A 19143-nucleotide genomic window follows, 5' to 3' on the forward strand; every position below is an offset into this window, starting at 1 on the left:
AGCCTGAGCAGGCAGGACAAAGGCGGGTGACAGGTGGCCCTGGAGGATGCTACCCTACTTACTCTGAAAGCTGCTTCAGCCCAGAGGGGATCGGGGATGGCAGGGGTGGGGCGGTCAGCCTGCCTTCCTTGTGGCCGGGCGGGTCTCTGAGGCCTCCACACGTTCAACTCCCCGTGCCCACACCAGTGGGGTCACCTGGAGAGTCCCTGGCCACTCCCCACCACTGTCCGGCCCATCCCCCATTCCTGGAGGCCCTGCCCAGGCCCCTCCTCCAGGAAGCCTTCCCCACTGTGGGACCGATCACTGCCACCTTCTGCCAGTCTGTCTCCTTGGGGTATCCATCGTCATCTCCCTCCTGACTGGTCTCTCCAGCCCCGCCAGCCCACACCCTGTCCCCTCCACCGTCTCATTTCCTCGCAGCAGTGATTGTTTTAAAACAGAAAGCACGTCATGTCGTTATCCTGCTTCAAACCCTGCCCTGTCTCTCTTCCAACCTCAGTCAACTCTCAAGTCCTCAAAAGAATGTGGTCCTGGACCCTGAGGACACCGCATTCCTTCTCTCCCTGACCCTTGTCTCTAACATTACGCCTCTGGGTCTTTGCACCTGCTGTGCTCGCTGCTGGAACGTTAGTTCTCCCCCAGCTCTGCACAAGCTCACTCCTTCCTGCCGTGCTCAACTCGAGGCCACCCCCTCACACAGGCCTTTCTTTTCTTTGCCTTGTTTTAAAACAGGTTCATCGAGATACATACAATTTGCATTCCATAAAATTCACCCATTTAAAGCGTGCAATTCACGGGACCTCCCCAGCGGTCCGGTGGTTAGCGCTCCGCACTTCCACTGTGGGCGGCACGGGTTCGATCCCTGGTCGGGGAAGTAGGATCACGCATGCCTTGCAGCACAGCCAAAAAAATAAAAAAATATAAAAATAAAGTGTGCAGTTCAATGGTTTCAGTATATTTAGAGTGGTGCAAGCAACACCACCATCTAAGTCTGGAATATGTTCATCATCCCAGAAAGAAACACCCATTAAGCAGTCCCTCTCGGCCCCGCCCAGCCTGGACAACCATTAGTCTATTCCTGTGTCTGTGGACTTGCCTCTTGTGGACGTTTGTGTAAGTGGAACCACACGCTCTGGGGCCTTTCCTGACTGGCTCACGTCGCTTAGCCAGGCGCTCTCGAGGTGTGTCCGTGTCACAGCGTGTACCAGCACGTCACTCCTTTTCACGGCTGCATAACATCCCGTTGCACGGATGGACCCACTCATCAGCTGAAGGACACTCGGGAGCGGCCTTTCTGGACCACCCAGGTCACGTGGCCCCTCCTGCCCCTTCGCTCTATCACGCCTCCCAGTTTAACCCTCTTCCCTGAATCCCTGTCTGAAGACCTCTTCATCTATTTGTTTTACTGTTGGTCTCCCGTCTGAACCTCAGCCCTGTGAGACCCTGGCCGTCCACGTACTCACTGCCGGATCCCCAGGGCGCGGCGCACGGTAGGCATTCAGCCTTTCCCACGCCTGCTGGGGTTGCTCGGCCCCCGTCATCCCCCCTGCCCGGCTCTCTGAGGGCAAGCGCGCTCCCACCAAGAAAGGTCTCCCCAGTGACCCCGAGAGGGAACCCCGGAGCCCCAGGCTCCTCCTCTGCCCTGGGGATGGTGCCCCTCCCGGGTGGATGTGAGAAAGCAGCGTGCCTGCACAGAGGCGATGGAGCAGCGCGTGATCGGGGGTGGGGGTGGGGGGGGGGCAGGCCTGCCGGGCTGAGGCTCAGGGAGGCCCACGTATGAGAGGGGAGAGAAGCTGCCAGAAGAATCCACATGAGCTTCGGGCAGCGCCCAGAGCAAGGAGGCGGCAGCTCCTCTGCCCTGCCTGGCATCTCCCGCCCTGGCTGCGCTCGGCTCTGGTACCAAGAGAGGGACCAGGAGAGCCTGGCGTGTGTCCACAGGAGAAGGAGGTGAGGAGGTGACTGGAGACCCCGTCCCCAGCCTCAGGGAGCCCCGGCCACTGCAGGCTGTGTCAGGACAGGGGCGGAGGTAGGCCGGGGGCCTGAGCACAGGGCTAGCACCCCCAACCCAGAGTGGGGGGTGGCATCAAAGGAAGAGAAGTCCCAGCTCCAAGTGGGAAAGGATCTCCACGACCGAGAGCCGGCCAGGCTGGGAGGCAGCGAGCTTCCCGCCCCAGGATGTGTGCACGCAGGCTGCCCGCTGAGGGGCATCAGATGGCTAATTGTCCGGGAAGCTCCCTGGGAGCTCCCAGAGCTTGGCTGCCAGCTGCTCCCCTGCCCTCCTCCCCAGATTCACCACGGTGGGGGAGGGGCCGGGGGCAGGGTCTGCATCCCAACTGGGCCGCCCCGCCCCCCTGGCAGCTCAAATGCCCTTCTGGCCCACAGGGCACAAAGCAACCTCTCGTTCCCCAAATAATGCCAGGTGCACCAGTGCTTTTCCGGCCCGACCCCAGAGGCTGAGGGTTACCTGCAGCGCAGAGGAGGGGCTGTAACAGACAGGGCCCCACCCCGGAGGTGGGCGCTCAGACACGGCCCCGCACCTGGCACCCACCCTGCAGGCAGGCCCGCAGGCATCGACTCAGTTAATTTCAGAACCACCCTAAAAGTCACTCCCGTGGTAGAAAGGGCTGAGCTGCTTCCAAACTCTGGGCAGCCTGACTGCCAAGCCTGACCTCCCCCGCACTCCATCACAGTCCTCAGGACGCAGACGACACTCGGAGGGAAGGCAGGGGACGGGGTCAGTGGTGCCGAGCTGACAGAACCCCCTCAGGATCTCCCCAAGAAGCCCGCCCGGCTGGCACCGCTCCCCTCACTCTACAGGCGAGGAAACGGGCCTGAGAAGTTCAGCATCTGGCCCGTGACTGCACATCTTACAACCTACCGCTGCTGGCTGGGACGCCGTGTGCCCAGCTCCCGGGAGATCTGTCCAGGAGACGCCCTGAGCCCAGGGGTCCCCTCTCAGGGACCTCAGGCCAAGTCCCAGGGATCCTGCCACCGGCTTCTTGGCTGCAGCCACCGGGGCCCTGGGCAGAGGGCCAGGGAGGGCCAGCCAGCGGCCTGTTCCCCACTCACCTCGCGCTTTTCCAGACGTGAGCGGCCCAGCCAGGGCGACCGGCACACGCGGAGGGGAATCTGAAGACGCAAGTGGAAAACTATGCGCTGTCCGATCACAACCCTCCAATTTGTCCCTGTGGCTGCCGCCAGCCCCGCCTGGGGCCGCAGACCTGCTGACTCAGGTCTCCCACCCGCCTCCGGCAGCCAAGGGGGCTGGGATCCCGCCGAGGGCCTGCTCCAGCTGTCTGTCCGTCTGTCTCAGGGAGTGGCCTTTACCCTCTTGGGGGCCCTCCAACAAAATGGGGTGGGGGGTGCATAGAGCAGGGTGTGTGTGCTGAAGCCTGGAGCCCACTCCGTGCGTCCCACACCGGGACCATCCTCGTTGCTGACCACACAGCACCCTGTACTTACGGGCTCTAGGTGGGGGGTTGGGGAGAAGCCAGGGCCAATTACGGTGCCCTCACCCACCCCAAGCCGGTCCTCTGTCATTGACAGCCAGGCGGCCACCCTGCCAGTGTGCGCACTGGCCCTGCACTGCAGGCCTGCCTGTCGCTTCTGTACGGCCAGCAGTGCCCACAAACACCGAGTGGGCACTGACCTCGAGCCCCCCAAGCCCTCGGGCGGCTGTGCAGTTACTCCCACCCTGAAGATGAGGGAAGGCCTGGAGAGGCCAGCCTGCAGGGCTCCGCGAGGCTGGGCTGCTCACCCCCAGAGCTGGTGAGCCCCTGGCAAAGCGTGGCAGGGCCTCCCAGGCCCGGGCCCACTGCATCCTGTAAACAACCCTCGAGGCTTCCAGAGTGCCAATCCCGGAAACCGCAGGAGAGAACAAGACGCAGGAAAATCCTGCTGCGGTTACAGGGAAAGGCACCCAGGGACTCACCCCCTGCTTGGCCTAGCCTCCAAGGTACCCGCCTGAGGAGGTCTGTCCCAGGGTTTGAGGAGGGACAAGCGGCTGCTGACTCACTCCAGGGGTGAGCTTTCCTCTCCTTTCCTACAGCCAGCCTGCATCCCCACCCAAGAAAAAGCCTCAGCCCTTACTGTCTGCCCTGTTTCCCTAAAGCCAGGCCCAAGGCCCGTCCCTGCAATGCCTCTCACCCACCCATCTACCCAGGATGAGGCCCAGGGTCCCAAACACTCTCCCCCAGCAGCAGAGACAACTGTGGTCCTGGAAATGATAGCTTCTTATCACTGTGAGAGCGACCTGGGTGTCTGGGTTTCCCTTTTCCCTTTGGCTGCTAGGAAGCTCAGCAATTTTCATCTCAACAACAGGACCTCAGGACCCTGCATATCTCTATTCTGTTCTATTTTTTTTTTTCTGCTAGGTCATGACACCCTGTTCTAAATTGTGTTTTTCCTGATCCTGATGTTTTATTATTTAGTTTATTGTAGGTATTTCATGTAAGTGGTCACAAATATTCTGGGAAGTAAAGAAGGAAGGAAGGCAGGAAGGAAGGAAGCAAGGGAGAGTTTATATAGTTTACATACCAGGTAATGAGGGAGGGAAGAAAGAGGGAGGGGAAACTTCCAATCCCTTATCCTTCCTAAAACCTCCCCTTGAAGTAAAAAACATGCCCAGAAGGAAGGTGTTATCCAAATAGGTGGGGCCTCTAAGCCCTTCCCAACCCCTCGACAGATGTGGAGCCCAGCCTTGTCTGAGATCACAAAGGATCCATTGGTCGCTGCTCCTGGCTCTGAACTCTGTCAGCAGCTGCTGAGGCTGGAGCAAACCAGGGGGTGGGGCTGGGATTGGTGTTGTGGGGGTGGGGGGGAGTGCCCCCTCCCCAGGGGCGGAGCTCTGCTCCACCTCCTTCTCCACGCCCACTGCACCTGGTTCTGGGCACCCCCCAGCTCACGGAAGGGGAAGTCAGCAGCTACCTCTTACCCAACGCTGGCTGCACGCCAGGCTCCGCCCTCTGTTCCCTCACTTAATCCTCCCTTTGAGCCTCCAAGGATCTGCAGGTGGGAAACTCTGGCCCGAGAGGTGAAGCCACTTCACCCTCAAAAGCCAGTGACCCTGGGCTGCCTGGTGCCCAAGTCCGGGCTCAGCGACTGCGTGGACAACAGTGTGAAACAGTCCTGCCCGCGTTCTGAGCCCATCTCACCGAGGGGTGACAGCAAGGGAGGCTGGGGACGGGCCCAGGTCACTCAGATGTGCCCAAGGCTGGTGCGCTCTGTGATAAGCGCAGTTCCCGTGCACGCTGGGGAGACTGCCAGCCACACCGAACCTGCCAGGCATCCTCCGGGGCACCTGGGCACCCCGGACCCTTGGCCCACTGTCCTGCTCCCTCCCCATCTGAAGCTCAGAGGAGAGCGCCAGGGTGGCCTTTCGGGCTGCTCCCCCAGGGCGGGCTGCCCTGGACCTCGTAGAGCCAACGCAACTGGCCAGCCCAGTGGCCGCTTGCCTCTGCCCGCTGGGGCACAGCCAGGCACGGCTGCATACACACGCACACCCCCTGGTACCTGAGGGTCCTCACGGAGATGCAGTACTTCCACATAAGGCTCCACACGGCGCTGCCGCCGCCCTTCATGCCTGGCTAGGGGGGAGTGGGCAGCCGAGGGCCCACGGCACTGCCCTCCGGCCCTGGTCCGCTCTGGCTGGGGGTCTGGCTCTCAGGTCGCTTCCTTCTTCATGGTGGGAAGAAGAAAGAAAAGGCCCAAAGCCTGGGGGCCTGGAGGAGGCGCTGGCTCCACAGGCCACCGCAGGTCCCAGCCGCAGGCCGTGCTTTCCCCGGGCAGCTGCTTCAGACCCTCCTGGCTGAGCGGCCCTCGTGCACCAGACCCCGTGGCTCCTGCACAACCTTCGCCGGCTTCCTGCCAGGGGACGGCGGTGGCCCGGGGCCAAGGGAGCAGTGAGTCACTCAGGGCGGGCTGGGTGAGGGGCGTCCGCCTGGAGCCCAGGGTCTGGTCCTGCGTCCAGAGGCCGGCCTGGGACTGGGACTGGAGAGGCTGAGCCCGAGGAGGGAGGTGGGCGGGGAGGCAAGGGCGGGCCCATATCCTCCCTCATCTCCCCAGCGGCCTAAACCCAACACCCGCCCCGCTGCAGCCCTAGCCCTGCCCACCGAAGCTCTGGCCAGGACGCGGAGAGGGGCTGTCTGCTTCCTGGGAGAGCGCCAGCCCTCGAGGATCTCCGTCTGGTGGGGGAGATGAGGTTTCCAGCCCTGGCCAGGCCACCTCCCTGCTGTGTGACGAGCCTGGGGGTGGCTTGCCCCTCCTTGACCTCAATTACCTCCACCACCCCCCGCCCCCACCTCAGCCTCATGGAGCCCTGAGCACTGGCCCAGAACTGACTAACCAATTCTCCCAACTGCTTTCCGAGGTGCATTTGATCATCAGCTCCGTTTTACACGTGAGGGAAGTGAGGCACAGACAGAGGCGGTCAGTCACCGAGGCCGCAGACCTAGGAGGTGGCGGAGGTGGGATGTGAGCCGTGCGATGGGTTCTCGGAGCCCGCACTGGAGCAGCCAGCGGACGCCAGCTGCTCCGTGCACAGGTGGGGCAGGAGGAAGGTCGGAGGGCTGGGCCCCTCTCAGCAGTTGTGGGGTCTGGGCCTGAGCCGGGTTTGGGGCATTTCCAGGCAGGGCCCCAGCTGGAGCCTCTGCCCTCGCCCCCTGCCAGCTGCTCCCAGGCCCAGCCCAGGGCAGGCAGCTGGGGCTTCCCAGGCGGAGCCCCTGGGGACAGTGACTCACAGCTCAAGGCCGGTGCTCACAGAACCCACTTCTCCCAGCCCACGGCCCCCAGGAAGTCCTCCAGAAGGCGGCTGGGCCCAGACCCCAGCACCCTGCAGCCCTGAGCCTCGCACCCAGTTGCCAGTGCCATCATGTCCAGTGGCCGTCAGGGCCCCCACTTCACCCACGAGGAAACCGAGGCTCAGAGAGGGGCATCACCTGCCCACAGACAGTCAGGGAGGATGGAGCTGGGCCTGACCGGGTCTCCGGGTCAAAGCCTTGTTCCGTCCCTGGGCCCCCTGCCCTGGCATGTGCAGGATGGGAGTTCTGTTGTGGACTCCAGCCCGATTCCCACAGTGAGGACAGCAGCTGCACGCTTGTCTCTCCCCCAAGCCAGGAAAGAACTTTTTATCTGAAAGGAAGATAGGCTTCTACAAAGGCCATGGCCTCCCTGGGGGCCTCGTGAACACAAATTCTCACTCTTCGTTATCAGACACCACCACAGTAGGCCCCTACCTGCCACAGGACCTCCTCCACAGCACTCTGGGGAAGTGGCTGCCCATCCTCAGCTTGAACACCCTTGAATACCCCCAGTGACAGGAACCTCACTACCTTTCAAAGTTGCACATTCCATCATGGGCCTCCACTGACCTAGGGAAACTCTCCTTTGGATAGAGCCTCCCTGTCACTTTTCATACTGGCTTTACTTCCTGTGCCACACAGAGCAAGGTCTCCCTTCAAAGGTCTATCGGGTCTGTCCTCCTACTAGTGGAAGTTTCCTCAACATCTTTTGTGGGTGGGGGCAGGCTCTGTTTGCACATCTCTACCCACCCCTATATTCACACATCCACTCACCCACCCACCTGTCCGACTAACCGTCCGTGGACCCATTCATCCGTTCACATGTCCACACACATCTCCCTCCCTCTGTTCCAGCCATGCATCCGTTTATCCTCTTATCCAACCTCCCCGTCGATCCGTCCATCCCCTCAGCCATCCACCGCCTCACTCACCCCCCCGGCCTGGGCCCCTGTCCCCACAGGGTCACGAGGCGTAACAGGTGGTGGCAGCAAGCTCTCCCTCCTCCTGCCTTCCTGAACCCTCCTCCCTGCCAGCCCTCGCCTCTTGCTTGGTCCCCAGGTTTCCATCCATGACCAGTCATGTCCCTGGCAAACTGGAGCCTTCTCTGTCTCTGCCCCATGCCTTGTGTGGCCCCCAGCCTCTGATTTCCCATGTCTCATGGGTCCTACTGCCCCAGGCTCTGGGGCAGACCCCCTGGTCCTGGGCTCAGCACTGACGCCCAGCTGGAGGAGTATTTGTCACAGGCTTGCTCTGTGCCAGACACCAGTCATGGCAGGCACCCGCTAGAGGGGAGTACGTGGCCCTTTTGCCCTGGAGGTGATCTTAGAGAGAGTGCCATTTTTAAGACCAGAGGCCCAAGACCCTTGAGGGGGCCTCCTTCAAGTCGCTCTCGTCCTGGAGGACCCACCTGTCCCATCACCAAAAGCTCTGGAGGTCCTGGGCCCCATCCTTCATTCCTCCTCTTGGCTGTGTCCACCTGGTCCATCTCCTTTCCAACGGCACCGAGTTAGGGCTTCCCTCCCTCCACTTTACAGATGGGGAAACTGAGGCCAGGGGAGGAGCACGGCTTTCTCAGCTCCCAGGGAGTCACTTGCTCCTCAGAGGCTGCTCCTTGGTGAGGACGGGCTGGGGAAACTGTGTGAGGGTTTAGGAATCCCTTGGGACACAAGAGGAGCTCACCCCATGGGCCCACCCAGCAGGGGCCAATCCAGGCGCCATCACCCACGCTCTCCTTCACCGGTGGCCCTTGACGATCTGCCTTTTGAACCCCTGGCAGCCCCACTCCATGGCCATCACTCTGGTCCAGCCTCGTACCTGAGCTGCACATGGCCCTGCACTGGCCTGATACCGGCCCCAGGGCTGACGGCAGTGGAGGCTGTCACATGGCAGAGGGCCCGGTGGGGTGGCCTGGGGGTGTACAGGGGCTGCCCCACCGGTTCCACACTGCGCCTGTCATGTCCCCTCTCTGCTTCCTCCATCCCCGAGGGGTGGGTGTCGTTATCCCCATTTTATGGATGAGGGCACTGAGGCTCCAAGTGTTGCGAGGTTTCCTGATGCCGACTGTGGCTTGTCCTCGAGAACGGGGGCAGACTCCTGGTTCACCTCTGAGGCCCTTGTCCCTACACGCATCGTCCGCTGAGCCTCAGTTTGTTCCTCTACGCAATGGGACAAGCCCCTCCCGGCTGTGGTGACAGATAAGAGCTACCAGGCCAAAGAACCGTGTGACCCTGGGTGTGAGACTTAACCTCTCAGGGCCATCTCCTGCAGGACCGGTGAGCCCCCGTCAGCAACACGTTGAGAGACCCTGGCACCGCTGGGCATGTGTGAGGTGCTCAGTGACTACTGTCCCCCCTCCCTGCCCCCGCAGGACACGGGGCCACAGCAGCAGGCGGGGAAAGGGCATGGAAACCTTCACACCCTCCGCTGGTCCCTCTCCCAGCCTCACAGCCAAAGCCAGACTCTGCGGAGAGCTGCCCGGGCCTCCACCCTCGGCCCAGTGACTCACACGGCCCACTGGGGGTGAGGTCACTGCCGCCCAGGCAGAGAAAAGGACACACCTGTTCCCTGGGAGACACCAACGCCACGGTGCACTTGGCCTGCGAGGGCTTCTGCTCGCTTGAGGGAGGCAGCAGCCCGGGGGCGGGGCGGGCAGTGGGTGAGGACCAGGCCGGAGGATGGGGGCTGGGGGCGTGGCCCGCCTCTGGGGGCCAAGTGAGGGTCTGCGAACCTCAGTCCAGCCTCCAGGCCCAGTGGGCTTTGTTCCCTCTGCTGGCATGGTGAGGGGCGTCCGTGGTCTTAGGGTTCTGAACCCCCCCAACTCCCACCTCTGACTTAAGGGGCTACTCCACGTCGGCCTGCCTCATCCAGCAAATGGGCGCCCCCAACCCACTCCCTGGCGGTGAGCTGGGGGTGATGGGGTCTCTGAAGTCAGACCTCGGCCCCCTCCCCCTGGCTGGGTCCATGCGCAGCCTCTGCAGGCTCACCCTGCCTTCCGCCAGTCCCGTCCCTCCCCGACCCCCCATCCACCATTAGGGTCCTTCCAGCACCCTCCCCACTGCTGACCTCGCCAGGCAGGCAAGTCCCCTTCCCATCCGCCACCTGCACTCCACTCTGCTCTGGGCCATGGACTGCATCCGGTGGGTGTGGCCAGTGGGAGGCATGGCAAGACCACAGGCGGAGGAGCTCACTGCCCCACCCCCTCCTGTCCCGCGCCCTCTGCAGCCACAGTGCCTGGTGCGTGGTCTCTGCGCGGGGCTCTCTCTGGGTTCTCGTAAAGGCTCCCTCGCCTGCCCTCGGGCCCAGGGAAGGCCCCCCCTCCACCGTTGCCAGCCCAGGTGCTACACCTTCCCCTTAACCCCGCCCCTGGGCACAGACCCCCACGGCCAGCACTCCCACCAACTCCTAGTGGACCCGCTGTTTCCGCCAGGTCTCCATACACTGTCCTTCAAGGTGCAACTCAAAGGCCACCGCCTCCAGGAAGCAACTGTCTGTTCGCTCCTTCATCCATTCCACACGTATTGATCGCCAGACACCACGTGAGGACTCGGTGAGGAAGACGGGGAGCCTAGGTAGGGGACCCTCCGGTGGGAGGGATGCCCGGCACCAAGCGAGCAGGTAAACAGAGATGACGTCGGCAGCGATCGGGGCCTCAGGGAAGAGAAACAAGGCAGAGCTTCTTGCCATGAGCTCACCCTGGTCCCACTCTCCCGCCCACATACCCCCCATTCGCTGGGCCCGAGCTGCGGCCTTGCTCACCCTGCAGTACCCTGTCTGTCCCTCTGCCTCTGCTCTGAGAGCCTGTGGCGGGGCGGGGAGGGGAGAACATGGTGACTCAGCTCTCTGCACATCATCCGAACCAGCCTCACAACAGCCTAAGTAGCAACAGTCCTTACCAGGTCCGTTTTCCACAAACTCACAAACCGCGGCTCCAGCACCTTGCCTGGGATGATACCCAAACCCAGCGCTGCCTGCCTGCCTCCACGGCCGAGCTCTTTCTCCTGCTTCAGGCTGAAAGCGAAGTGCGTCACCGTCAGCTATATTTGCAGACTCTTCCAGTGGTGCCCAGAGCGGCGCCCAGCACGAGGCTGGTGCTAGACCCCCCGTCAAGTGGGCTGAACATCAAAGACCGTAATCGTCCTGCTCCTTAAGCAGCGTGTGCCTTGTGGGGAGGGGACCCCGGATGCCTCTATTTTCCAGATGGGAAAATGGAGGCCCAAGGCTGCTAAGAGCGTTCGGTCACATGGGATCCTGAGTTCCGCCTTCTCCTCTCAGGTCCAGGAGGCCACTCAGGAGGCAGGTGTGGGGCAGAAGCCAGAGAAGAGTTTCACCAGGTCCATCGCGGGGGGCACGGGGGCCAGCGGCCAAGCCCCCGCCTGGGCATGCAGGGCCTCACTCTGCCTGCCAAGCCGAGGGGAGGCTGGAGGCGGGGGCAAGGACAGAGCGAGGACCAGGGAGCAGCTGCTGCTTGGACCCAGGTGGTGGCCCAGGAGGTGGGGACGAGCGATTGGATTCTAGAACCACTCACCAAGCAGAGCCGGCAGGGGCTGCTGATGGATATGACGGGGGGGGGGGGGGAGGGGGAAAGAGGCGTGGAAGGTGATGCCTGGGATTCTGGTCTGAACTACCGGGCGGATGGGGGCTCCACTGATGGCAATGGGCACACGGGGAGCAGGCACGGGGGGGGGGTGATTGGGTGGGACAGAGTGGTGAGGACTACAAGTGGTCTAAGGGGAAAATCGTTGCTCTGTGGGAATGAAGGCTCCGGGTTTTCAGAAGTCAGAAATCCAGATTTTTTTCATAAAGCTCTTGGGTTTTACATGTTTGTGATAAAATCAAATTTAAAATGCCATGTGGGCTAATCCCGTGCCCACCAAATAAAGTACACCTGGAGGTGTCTGGCCCTCAGGCTACCTCTTGTACCCTTTGTTCCTTCCCCGCCCCCGTCAAGATTCGCAGAGCTGCCACCTCCTCCAGGAAGCTGCCTGTGATTACTCCAGCTCTAGAGGTGCCAGTGCCTCCTCACAGCACTGAAACCACCAGATTGGCAGTGACTTGAGGGTGGGTGTGGGTTTGCTTATCAATTTCTCACGCCCGCAGCAGACACTCTGGCCGAGAGCAGGCGTTATCGAATGAGTACCTACTGAATGATTATCTCTCTCCCTTGATCCTCCCACCTTTCATTTTGCAGATGAGGAAACTGAGGCCCAGAGAAGGGAGGTGGCCTGTCCACGGTGGGCTCTGGGGCCAGGGCCTGCTTGCTGTCCAGCCTGTTTGTCAGCTGACCCCGAGACTGGGCGAGCAGGAAGTATGAAGGTGATTGCACAATCTTACCAGGTTTTGCCACCCGAGGGAAAAACAAGATCCTGGGCAGCCCCTGAGTGTCCAGGGAGGGTAGGGAGCCCATTCCAGGGCGACGGGGGCCACCCACTGGGGTCAGGGTAGAGCCAGACCCCTAGGACTGAGCATCGCTGTGGGTGGCCTGGCTGTGGACAGAGGGACCCCCCCGAGGGCGGGGTCTGACATCAGTAGTCAGTTAAAGTGACGGCCAGCCCTCCTGGGCTCTCTTCTGAGAGCTCCGACCCACTTCCCTTTTGGCCCTGCGAGGGCAGACTGTGCCAGGGACCTTCAGGGTCTGTGCTCAGATCTGCCATGTAGAGAAATCAGATGACGGAGGCGATGGAGGCCCAGCCCGGTTCCCAGCACTGGAAATGGAGAAACGGAGTCTCCGAGGTGTGCAGCGACCTACCTAAGGTCACACAGCCTGGGGGCAGCAGATCTGGGGTCCCGACTCCGAGTCCTATATCCTTTCCAGGCTGCTGAGCTGCACTGGCCCTGGCATCTTTACAAGCCACCCCCCACACCCTTCTCCCCCACCTCGGAGTCCTCATCCGCAAAACAGGGAGAGAAGCAGAAGCCGCCCCCGCGGTGCTCTGTGCACATCAGCGCCCCTGGGGGCCGATGCTGTGTGACCGAGCTTGTGGTGTGTGGTGCTGTGTGCAGGCTCGCGACTACACAGCCACACTCTTCTTAGCTTCTGGTCTCTGAATGGTCTGGGTGCGGCAACCTTTCCAACCTCCAAGGAGACACATCTCACTTTCATCCAAGAGAAATAACACCTAGTGGTTACTGGGTGCTCACTGGGGCCAGTGCCCTACGCGTGATGAACTCAGCGAATGCTTAGGTTCATCCTATAAGGCAGCTTCTATTATTATCTGCAGGGCGTGGAAACCAAGGCACAGGCAGGTTTACAGACATGCCCAGGGTGATACAAACAAGAAATGGGAGAGCAAGGATTTGAACCAATTCCGCTCCCAAGCACCCGCTATAACCACCATGAGACACGGCTGTCCTAGTACGGCATGGAAGTCCTTCTCAAGGTCTAACCTGAATCCCCTTTGCTGTGGGCTGTGCCCTTCCCTAGCTCCTTCTTAGGCGAAGGGGAAAAGCTCCGCCCATGTCCCCCATTCTGTGCTGAAAGGCCTAAGTTCTTTGGCCCCTGGCTCCCAGCTCCCTGGGTCCTGGCATGCGGGTCAGGTTACCCCAAACAGGAACCCTCCCCTTGACTCTGTGTGTGTGTGTGTGTGTGTGTGTGTGTGTGTGTGTGTGTGTGTGTGTGTGTGTGTGTACAGAGGCCCGGTGAGGACCGCCCCACCCTGGGCCAGGACCTCACCTCCTCACTTGCTTCCCTGCACCCCGTTTCCCAGCGCCCAGCCCTGTTGGGGCGAGGCCCTGCCTGAATCTTCTCCGACGCTCATCTCCGTGCACAGGCAGTTCCCAAGGCCCTCTCCGTGGACGTTATAGCATGTAATACTACTTAATGCTTTCCTTTAAGATCAACTGGTTTAAAAAGCTGCACCCTAGTCTGATCAAGCTTCTAGGTCTAACTCCCAGGTTGTAGGAACTACAGGAGACAGAGGGACAAGCTGACGGGCGGGCAAAGCCACGGCATCCGGTGGAGGCACGTGGTTCACGGCGGGACTTTAAGCCAAGGGACTTGAAACCGGCTTCCAACTAGGTTCAAATTTGCAAGAATGAAAAGTTAAAAACAATGCACAAAATGCCAAACGCACTGGCTTTCGCCCCTGAGTACGGTTATTTCAAAAGGAAACTTTAGATCACTCCCCTACGTGGAAAACTAGTATCACTTGCTGTAAGTAGAAGGTTACCATGAAAACAAGACAGTGCGATCCGATTTCAGGAGGATTCTGTGTCCTGCCAAGGGTGCCTTGCAAACCTGCCCGCCTCTGTTCCGAGAAGCCCTGGGCGAGAGGTGAGCGCCTGCACTCTCGCCCTGGGCCCACCGGGGACACTGGGCTGCAGGTAGGTCCCCGAAACACCTTTCCTCACCTTCCGCTTTTCGTGCATCAGGGAGGGAGGGGTGGTGAGCGTCGGAGCAGAGCCCCCCTCCCCGCCCCTCCGCAGCCACAGTCTCCGCAGCAGAGAGGGGCTCGGTGGGGACTCAGCCTCGGTGGCAGCCTGGGCCCTTCTGGGTCACACAATCCACAAGCTCAGAGCTGGGGCACAGATGAAGAAACTGAGTCCCAGGCGGGGCAGGCACTGCCCAAGGTCACATGGAAAGTCTGGGCGGGGGGGACCAGGAATGACAAAAGTCCAGGTTTCCTGACCTTCATGATCATGGAACCTTGTTCACAGGTATTCATTGAGTACCGACTGTGTGCGAGGCACAGAGGATGGGGGGCAGGGGTGAACAGGACAAAATCCCAAAGAGCTGACACTTAGAGGCGGGGGACAGAGGACAAAAGCTAGGCAAACGAATGAGATCATTTCCGATGCTGCTGAGGAGGATAAAGAAACCAGGCTGGAGGGCGTGAACGATGGCGGGGAGGTGGAGGCGGAGATGCCACTCAGGCTGAGGCCCGAAGTGCCGGGAAGGAGGGAGGGGGAGACCTGGGGCCAGGGCGCGCCAGAGAAGCAAGAGCCTGGGCACAGGCCACCAGCCCTCAGCAAGTCCTGACTCTTTTCAAGCTTTGTATTTTGAGTTAATTTCAGACTTACAGAAAAGTTGCGAGAAGCCTACAAAGAATTCTGTACACCCTTTGCCCAGATTCCCCCCACGTTAACAGTGTATATCCTACCGTGTTCCTTCTCGCCATACGTGTGCGCGCGCGCACACACACACACGCTTGCGATCGGAATTCTCTGAGCGTAAGTCGCCCCCCTCGAGTCCCTGCTACGTTGACGTGTTCCCTGAAAACAAGGACGTTCCCTGACATAACCGAAGGACAGTTCTCAAAGTCGGGACATTCACATTGGTTCAATACTGCTATCTTATCCTCAGATCTTATTCAGAGTTGCCAGCTGACCTAGCGGACGTCCTCCACGGGGAACAGCCCCTGATCTTAAGCCTCTTTTGCAAACATGCCGAGGGAACTGTGTTCCCAGGACGGCCTTTAAGGAGAGCACCAGTCCGGCCCACTGGGGGTGGACCATTCATCCCACGGGCTGGCTCGCTCAGGGCCTGTGTGTTGGATCCTGAAGCCGAGGGGAAATGAGCACCGTATACACACCTCTGTATTTCTGACCCAAGGGAAAAAGTTAATAAACCTTTAAAATGGAAAAAATGATTATGAAAAGAGCCCACTGGTACTCGATCGCTTCGCACGTTTCTGTCGGCCCTCATAACCCACCCTGCAGGGCACAGGTTGCAGCCCCTTGAAATGACCATCCCGCTGCACAATGACGCAGGGCTGTGAGACAAACAACAGCCTGTCTTTATGTGCAATTTCCATGTTTTGTTGGTTGCTTGATCGCTGGATTTTTGGGGGCCACCTTAAATTCCACACCCAGGCTGAATGCCTCACTCGCCTCACCCAGATCCCAGCCCTGCCCACCCCACGCCACACACGTGGGCGCTGCTGCCGGGCACATACTGAGCGCAACAGAGACCCACAGTAAGCCTGAGAATGGGCCCTTGTACCCACTTCACGGATGAAGAAAGGGAGGTCCTAGAGCAGTCTGCCAGCGCTGCCATCACAAACACCATAGACTGGGTGGCTGAAACCACAGAAATGTACTGTCTCACGTTCTGGAGGCCAGGAGCCAAGGTGCTGGCAGGGTTGGTTTCCCCTGAGACCTCTCTCCTCGGCCGGCACACAGCCCCCTTCTTGCTGTGTCCTCACATGGTGTATGAGGGTTCTTGAGAAAAAAAGAACCATTAGGATGTACGTGTGCGTGCATAACTATATACACACGTGTATATAATTATTTATTATCCACACACACACACACACACACACACACACACACACACATATATATAAATACACAGATATATTTATTCACTGTAAAGAATTGGCTGGTACTGCTATGGAGGCTGACAAGTCACAAGATCTGCAGCTGGTGAGCTGGAGACCTTGAACTTCAGAAGAGCTAGGAAAGCTGATGAAATTCTTCTAGTCCTAGTGCCAGGAGGCTTGAGATCCGGGAAGAGCCAATGTTTCACTCTGAGTCCAGATGCTGGGAAAAACCTATGTCCCAGCTCGAGGACGGTCAGGCAGGTGTAGTTCCCTCTTATTCAACGTGTTTGTTCTAGTCAGGCCTTCAACTGATTGGACGAGGCCCACCCACATTGGAGAGGGCAATCTGTTTTGCTCAGTCTAGTGATTTAAATGTTAATCTCATCCAGAAACACCCTCACAGACACACCCAGAATAACGCTAAGCCAAACATCTGGGCGCCCCAGGGACAGTCAAGCTGACACACGAAATTAACTGTTAGACATGGTCGTCCCTCGGTGCGTGTCTGTGTCCTAATCTCCTCTTCTTATAAGGACACCAGTCCTATTGGATGAGAGCCACCCTAGTGACCTCATTTCACCTTAGTTGCCTCTTTAAAGGCCCCATCTCCAAACACAGTCACATTTTCGGGCACTGGAGTTATGGCTTCAACATATGAATCTGCCCCCATAACAGGCCCTGACAGGAGAAGGGTCTCAGCTCACAAGCACGCAGGCCCGGCTCTTCCCTCCTCTGAGCTGCCTGGACACGTGGAGCCCCTCAGGCAGGCTGACCCATCCATCCGATGGCTGCCAAGACGTGGCTGAGGTGCAGACGGTCACTCAGTATGGATTAATCTCACGTGCTAAGTCCGGCAGTTATACTGAAGGCAGGAAGTGTCTGTCGGGGGAGCCCAGTGGGGTCTCGTCCAGGCAACAGCATTACCCTGAATAAACTCTCCATGACCGTAACACCCGTCTCCTGCCACCCTCTGGCCCCAGCGGGACCTCGCTAAGACACAGAAGGCCTCCAGCAGGGGAGAAGCGGTCATTCGGAAGTCCGAAGTCCGGAGCCCTGGAGCCCACCCACGCCTGCAGCGTCCGCTTTACACGCCCTCTAGATGCACCTGGCAAGGACACACTGGTGTTCCACCCGAGGACATTCGTTCCTCTCTCCTGGGCCAGGTTCAGCTCCAGCTGCTTGATTCTTAAACATTCACCGATTATTTGGCCGAAGATAAGCTGCTCAAGGCCCCCGGCCACTGGGTCAAAGTGAGCCTTCGGCGTATTTCTCACCCACGCCGCACTCTGGTCCAGCTGGAGCGCCTGAGCCAGGAGGACACCCTTTCGGGGAACAACGGGCATCCTGCACCGCCCAGCACGCCCAGCCCTTCCTGCCCGCCCCCCCATGGCGCCTGGGGACCGGCCCTCCCGCACGGGGTGCAGTGCCGCTGGAGCCCCTGTGTCTCTGGTTGGCCTCACGGGGTCTCTGTTGCTCACCCCCAAAGACTCTGTCCGATACAACGCTCTAGCTCCACCACCCTCACTTCCTCTCCATGCCTTTTCTGCCAAGGGTACTGCTTCCCTCTGTTGGTGGGAAAACCCCCTTCAGCCCTCAAGACCCGTCTCTGCTCTACAAGAACCCCTTCTGGCTTCCCCAGCCGAAATGCTTTGCTCTCTCTCCTGAATGACATTCACGCTTTCTTTGAACTTGCTTCATTAATGAAAAGAAAACCCCCCATTTACGCAGAGCCAACTGTTTCCCAGGCACCCTCACACCCATTGGGTCCTCTTCCTAAGTCCATTTCAGCTCAGGACCTGAAGGTCAGAGAGCAGAAGTGACTGGGGTGGCCCTGTGCCCTGAGACGGTCCCAACTGTGATGTTCTAACGAACAGAATGCAAGGGAAGTGACGCGCTGGGACTTCTGAGGCCTGGTCATAAAAGCTGGCATGCCTTCTACTTGGCACTGTCTGCCCACACCCCACACCCCAACCTGCTGTCTCTCTTTTTCCCGGGACACTCGGTCTGGGAACCCGGCCACCATGCTGTGAGGAAGCCCAGGCCGCATGGGGAGGTCCCGTCTAAGCGTTCAGCTCACAGCCTGCAGCAGCCGTGAGGTGAGTGGCTAGGTGGGCGAGGCCTCTGAGGACCCAGCCCCCAGTCTTCAAGAAGCCCCATCTGATGCCGAGTAGGACAGGCCCCACCTAAACTGCAGACCTGCGGGAAAAACAAACACTGTCATCGTCTGAAACTACCGTAAGCGTGCGGTAATTTGTGACGGAGCCACAGCAGGCGGAGAAGCTGCCCAGAGCCAGAAGGGGCTAGAAAGTGAGGATAACAAGTGCGGCTGGGCCGCTTCGTGGAGCTGGTCACGTGGAGTGCACTGACCACATCTCCCCTCTGTGACCTTAAGAAGGTCACTTGCCCTCTCTGGGCTGCCGTTTCCTTGTCTGAAACATGGGGAAAAGAACAGTATCTATTTCAGGAGGCTGTTGAGAGGACTCACAGAGACACAGCGCGTGCAGCATTCGGCACTGAAACGAACACCCACGGAAAGTAACAGCGGCCCTAACGATGATCTAAGGGACCGGCCACATCGGATCCCCAGCCAGCTGATGTCAGCGCCCTCGCTGGCCCCTCAGGTCACAAAGCCTCACGGGCTGAGCCTGCCGGCTGGGAGCAGACGCCCGGGCTCCAGCGTGTGTGCGGGCACCCTGCAGCCTCCGACCGGCCCCGAGTCTCTGTGCCCAGCTTCCCGGGCTGTGCGCTCAGAGCTGCCAGGCCACCGCGTTCACTGACTGTGGCTGAGGTTGGGGAACCCTCTTCAAAACGAGTGTCTTTACAGTGTTTTCCATACACCTGGCCTCTGTTATTTCCAGCAGAAGGGGCTGGTGAAACCTGCCCATCAGGGAGCAAGTTGACAGCTGGTCTAACCCGAACTAGTCCTACATCTAAAAGCAGATGGGGGTACCCACCACGTGCTCGGAGGGGAGGCGCCAAAGTCAGGGTGCGGGGCAAGAAAACACGGAGTTACAGTCACCCTTGAAAACTCGTTACCACGGAGGACCCGGAACTACACAGACCGAGGGAACGGCACGCGCTGTCTCAGC

General features: G+C 59.9%; 1 protein-coding gene across 3 annotated transcripts in view; it reads right to left on the bottom strand.

The window, feature by feature from the left end:
• Nucleotides 1-5973, bottom strand: part of IQSEC1 (IQ motif and Sec7 domain ArfGEF 1) — a 113485-nt gene extending 107512 nt beyond the window's left edge. Inside the window, exon 1 of one of the 3 annotated variants that reach the window (XM_032648796.1) lies at nt 5512-5973. In XM_032648796.1, coding sequence (XP_032504687.1) covers nt 5512-5579 — 68 coding nt within the window. In that variant the 5' untranslated portion in view covers nt 5580-5973. The remainder of the gene's footprint in view (nt 1-5511) is intronic. The other 2 variants (XM_032648799.1, XM_032648800.1) reach the window with 2 other exon arrangements.
• Between the last annotated feature and the right edge of the window lie 13170 nt (nt 5974-19143).

Source organism: Phocoena sinus, chromosome 11 (assembly GCF_008692025.1).
Source record: "Phocoena sinus isolate mPhoSin1 chromosome 11, mPhoSin1.pri, whole genome shotgun sequence".
NCBI classification, from domain to species: Eukaryota; Metazoa; Chordata; class Mammalia; order Artiodactyla; family Phocoenidae; genus Phocoena; species Phocoena sinus.